Raw genomic sequence first — 3726 nt, 5'->3', positions numbered from 1 at the left:
ATCCGTGATTCCTCTCGTCTCTCAACGCCAGATTGGCCGTGAGAGACGAGGAGAACCGCCGGAGATCGAAACTTCCTCGAAGACGGCGGCTAAGGTTTTTCGTTATTTCTGTTCCTGTGAACTTATCGATTGTGCTTCTTCTTTTTTTACAGCAAAGTATCTCTTTATTGATTGGTAATAAGGGTTACATCCTCGTGAGGAGAGATACAATGCAAGCGGGGGCAAATCATACCAAGAATTACAAGGTTGATACTTAGCTACGCGAGCCAGCTCATCAGCAACTTTGTTTGAATCGCGGAGCCGGTGGCCGATGTTGAACTGCACCAGGTCGTCAAGGAGTGAGAAACAGTCCTCATAGATGGCGGCAACAGTGCCATAGGGTTGGTGGCCTGCTGAGAGAGCTTCAACAACGAGCCAGGAGTCCGAGTTGATACTGATCCTGGAGCACCCAGCTAGGACAGCAAACTCCAGGTCAATGCGGACGCGTGAGCTTCTTTTTTTTGGAGAAGAGGAAGAGGGATCGTTTCGTTCTGACTTCGTCTAATCGATTGTACTGGCAAATTCAAAAGAGATTATGTGCTGATGGGCTGGGCTGCTAGTCCGGGGCTCTGGGCCAGAGAACAATAATACATACCTATTCAATTTTTGCAATCTGAAAAGTGAGGGAGTCGTGGCCCAGTCTTGACTCCACATAGCCTTGCATGTTACGGAAATAAATACTTCCCCGTTTCATAATTCTTGTCTCAAACTTACTGAAAATTAGATGTATTTATTTTGAAAAAATATCTACACAGATACATGTAATATTTCGTCAAAAAAATTATAGAATGGAGTGAGTAATCGGGCCTCTCAGATGTGCTTGGACACTTACCTGGCAAGGCTTCTCTCTCAGTTGTAAAGTTGAACCGGAATTTTCAATGTCCTTTCGATACATATTAATCGTCGCTGATCAACCACGATCCAATGGAGTAAGACAAGTGATTGCAAAAATAAACCGATGCTCGTTTCTGTACGACAAGTGATTGCTTAGGCATTTCCAATGTTACGTTCTTACGATAAATCATTACCAATTGATCGTGATCACAGATTGTCTGACATCAGCAGTGCATGCAAAATCGTGACGACCAGTCTACACATTGTCTTTTTTTGAGGGCCAGTCTACACATTGTCCTTCCCCTCCGTACCGCAATTAACTACGACATCGACATGGCCCACATCACATGGCCACGCCGCGCGCGTCCCCGTGGACCCACCCAATCCTCTGCTCCTGCATCCATTCCGACCACACACACATCAAACACTGTGCTCGTCACAGACACGCCGGCTCACTTCCTGCCGCCGCCGCCGCTCCCGGCGACGATCTCCTTGATCCGGAGCATGAGGTCTCTCGACTCAGCAAACTCCGGGAACACATAGAACGCGTGGATGGCTTCAGGGTACTCCAGCACCCGCACCTCCTTCCCCATGGCCCTCAGCGCCTCGCAGTACCGCCTCTGCCAGTCCTGCAGCGGGTCGTAGCCGCCCACCACCACCACGGCCGGCGGGAACGCCGCCGACTCCACCCCCGCCGCCGCCGCCGCGCCGGCGGCCGCGCACGCCTCGTGCGTCCGGTCGGCCCCCGGCGGCAGGAACGCGCGCCACATCCAGTCGCACCGGGACACGGACACGATGGGCGCGCCGTCGAGCTCGAGCTCGGACGCCGTCCGCTCCTCGCCCCCGAAGAAGGGCTGGATCGAGATTAGACCTAAGATCCGGAGATGCGAGAAGGAGGAGAGAGCCATGGCGTAGCGGCGCGCCACGTGGTGCGCGATGTTGGCGCCGGCGCTGTCCCCGGCGAGGAAGCAGCGTGAGACGTCGAGTTGGGGGATGTCTGCGGGGTGGTTTTTGGGGTTGTCGAGGAAGCGGAGGGCGGAGAAGCCGTCGTCGTAGGGGGCGGGGAACTTGTGCTCCGGGGAGCGGCGGTAGTCGACGGAGAGGACGGCGGCGGCGCAGTGCCTGGCGATGCGGCGGCAGGCTGCGTCGTAGGCGGGGGAGGCCGCCGAGAGGTACGCGAAGCCGCCGCCGTGGAAGAAGACGACGACCGGGAGCGGGCGCGGGCCCGGAGATGCGTGGGCTCCCGCGGGGAAGAAGAGGCGGGCCCGGAGAGGGAGCGGGCCGTGGCCCGCGTGGAGGTCGATGTCGCGGGAGGCGACGCCGTTGCGCGGGGCGGCGGAGGCCGGGACGCCGGGGTCGAGGAAGGTGAGCAGGCGGCGGTTGATGGTGCCGTCGGCGCGGCGGGTCGCGTCGGTCAGGTACCCCGCGGCGAGGATGGACAGCCGCGCCCGCCACGACATGGGCGGCGCCAGCCTCCGGGCCTTCGCCGCCGCCGGAGCCGCGCCCGCGTCCGCCATGGATTGCTGCGTCCTGCCGCACGCGTGGTTTGCTGCGATTGGACTGGAGTAACTCGAGCGATCGAGCGTGAAGGGCTTGGCGTCAGAGTACAGAACTCCAGATGCGTGTCGTATTTATCGGCGTGGGATGACAGTTATTTTTCTTGTTGACGCGGGGGACCAAGAGTAAAAAATGGTCGGCAGGGTCAGTGGAATTTAGGTTACTGGCTACAGGTTTCCAGCCGAGTTACTCCGTATTTAAGACGGCCATGCTTCCTTGTCGAGGCCGTGGTCTTGCAGGAGTTCTTGGTAGGCAGAGCTAGCCGCCTCCTTTTCCTTTTGAAATTGGCGGAGATAACCTCGGCTGCATGCTTTGCCATCGATCAATCACGTTCTTGCTGCGAAGACGAAAGAAAAAGTTTACTCTGAGAGATGGACGGAGGAGCTAGCAGAGTCCTGCAATGAGAATAGTTGTCTTGAACAACTCGTACCGGGCACTGCCTCTCAAAGGCACGCGACGGTTTCTGTCGTGCCTTGGGCACCAGCACGGATGCCTCGCCCTACGGGGGAAATGGGCTACCCAAAGTCATCCCAAATGTTTTATTAGACATCATGACTCAAAAAATACATTTCAATGGGTTACCTCAAACAGACAAAGTGACTTTTTTGTTCAGACAGATCCCCCAAAGTTGCCCTAAATTTGGGGAGAAATGGGATGTCCTTTTGTTCTTTGTTCAGACCTGGCCCACGGACTTTTTTTTTCCTCGCATGAGCTTCTCCTCCTCCCGGACATGATTGCCTTCGTTCCCCAGTCCCCCATCGCCTTCCCCGACCCCGAGCTCCCCCATGGACGGGAAGCGGAGACCGAATCCCGCCGTCTCCCGTTGCCTCCCCGCGCCCAAGCCGTCCCGACGACACACTGAGGCGATCCGCTGCATCTCGTCACTGAAACCAACCGAGAACGTCGCCGGCTCCTCCACCGCCAGCTGCGCCACCTCCCTGCCCACCTGCAGCCCCCACGTCGCCGGTTCCTCCACCGCCAGCTGCACCCATCGCCAGCCGCGCAAGTCGCCGGCTTCTCCATCGCGCCCACCTCATCGTAGCCAACCCTCCTCGAGCTCCACTGCCTCGACCTCGCCGTCGCCTGCCATTTCTCGACCTTGCCAGCTTCTACACCACGCTGAGCTCCACCGCCCACAAAGGTGTTCGGTATTTGTCCCCAAAAAGGTTTGTAGGTAAAATTAAAACTCAAACTCCGTCTGGTAATTCTCTTTACTACATTTTCTCACTTATGTTGCACGGTTCTGCTTCGTAGATCATGTCGGGCGATCTTGAGTTGTTTTTCTTCAACGAGTTC

The 3726-nt window shown here is 56.8% G+C and overlaps 1 protein-coding gene across 1 annotated transcript; it reads right to left on the bottom strand.

Annotated features, from left to right (window-relative positions):
- Positions 1 to 1022: 1022 nt before the first annotated feature.
- On the bottom strand, positions 1023 to 2599 carry LOC100836988 (probable carboxylesterase 18). The gene has a single exon (XM_010239501.3). It carries the CDS (start codon positions 2388 to 2390, stop codon positions 1326 to 1328), a length of 1065 nt encoding a protein of 354 aa, XP_010237803.1. The 5' UTR covers positions 2391 to 2599; the 3' UTR covers positions 1023 to 1325.
- Positions 2600 to 3726: the final 1127 nt, after the last annotated feature.

Source organism: Brachypodium distachyon, chromosome 4 (assembly GCF_000005505.3).
Source record: "Brachypodium distachyon strain Bd21 chromosome 4, Brachypodium_distachyon_v3.0, whole genome shotgun sequence".
Lineage (NCBI taxonomy): Eukaryota > Viridiplantae > Streptophyta > Magnoliopsida > Poales > Poaceae > Brachypodium > Brachypodium distachyon.
The sequence above is the reverse complement of the archived record's forward strand: the minus strand, read 5'-3'. Positions and strand labels throughout refer to the sequence as shown.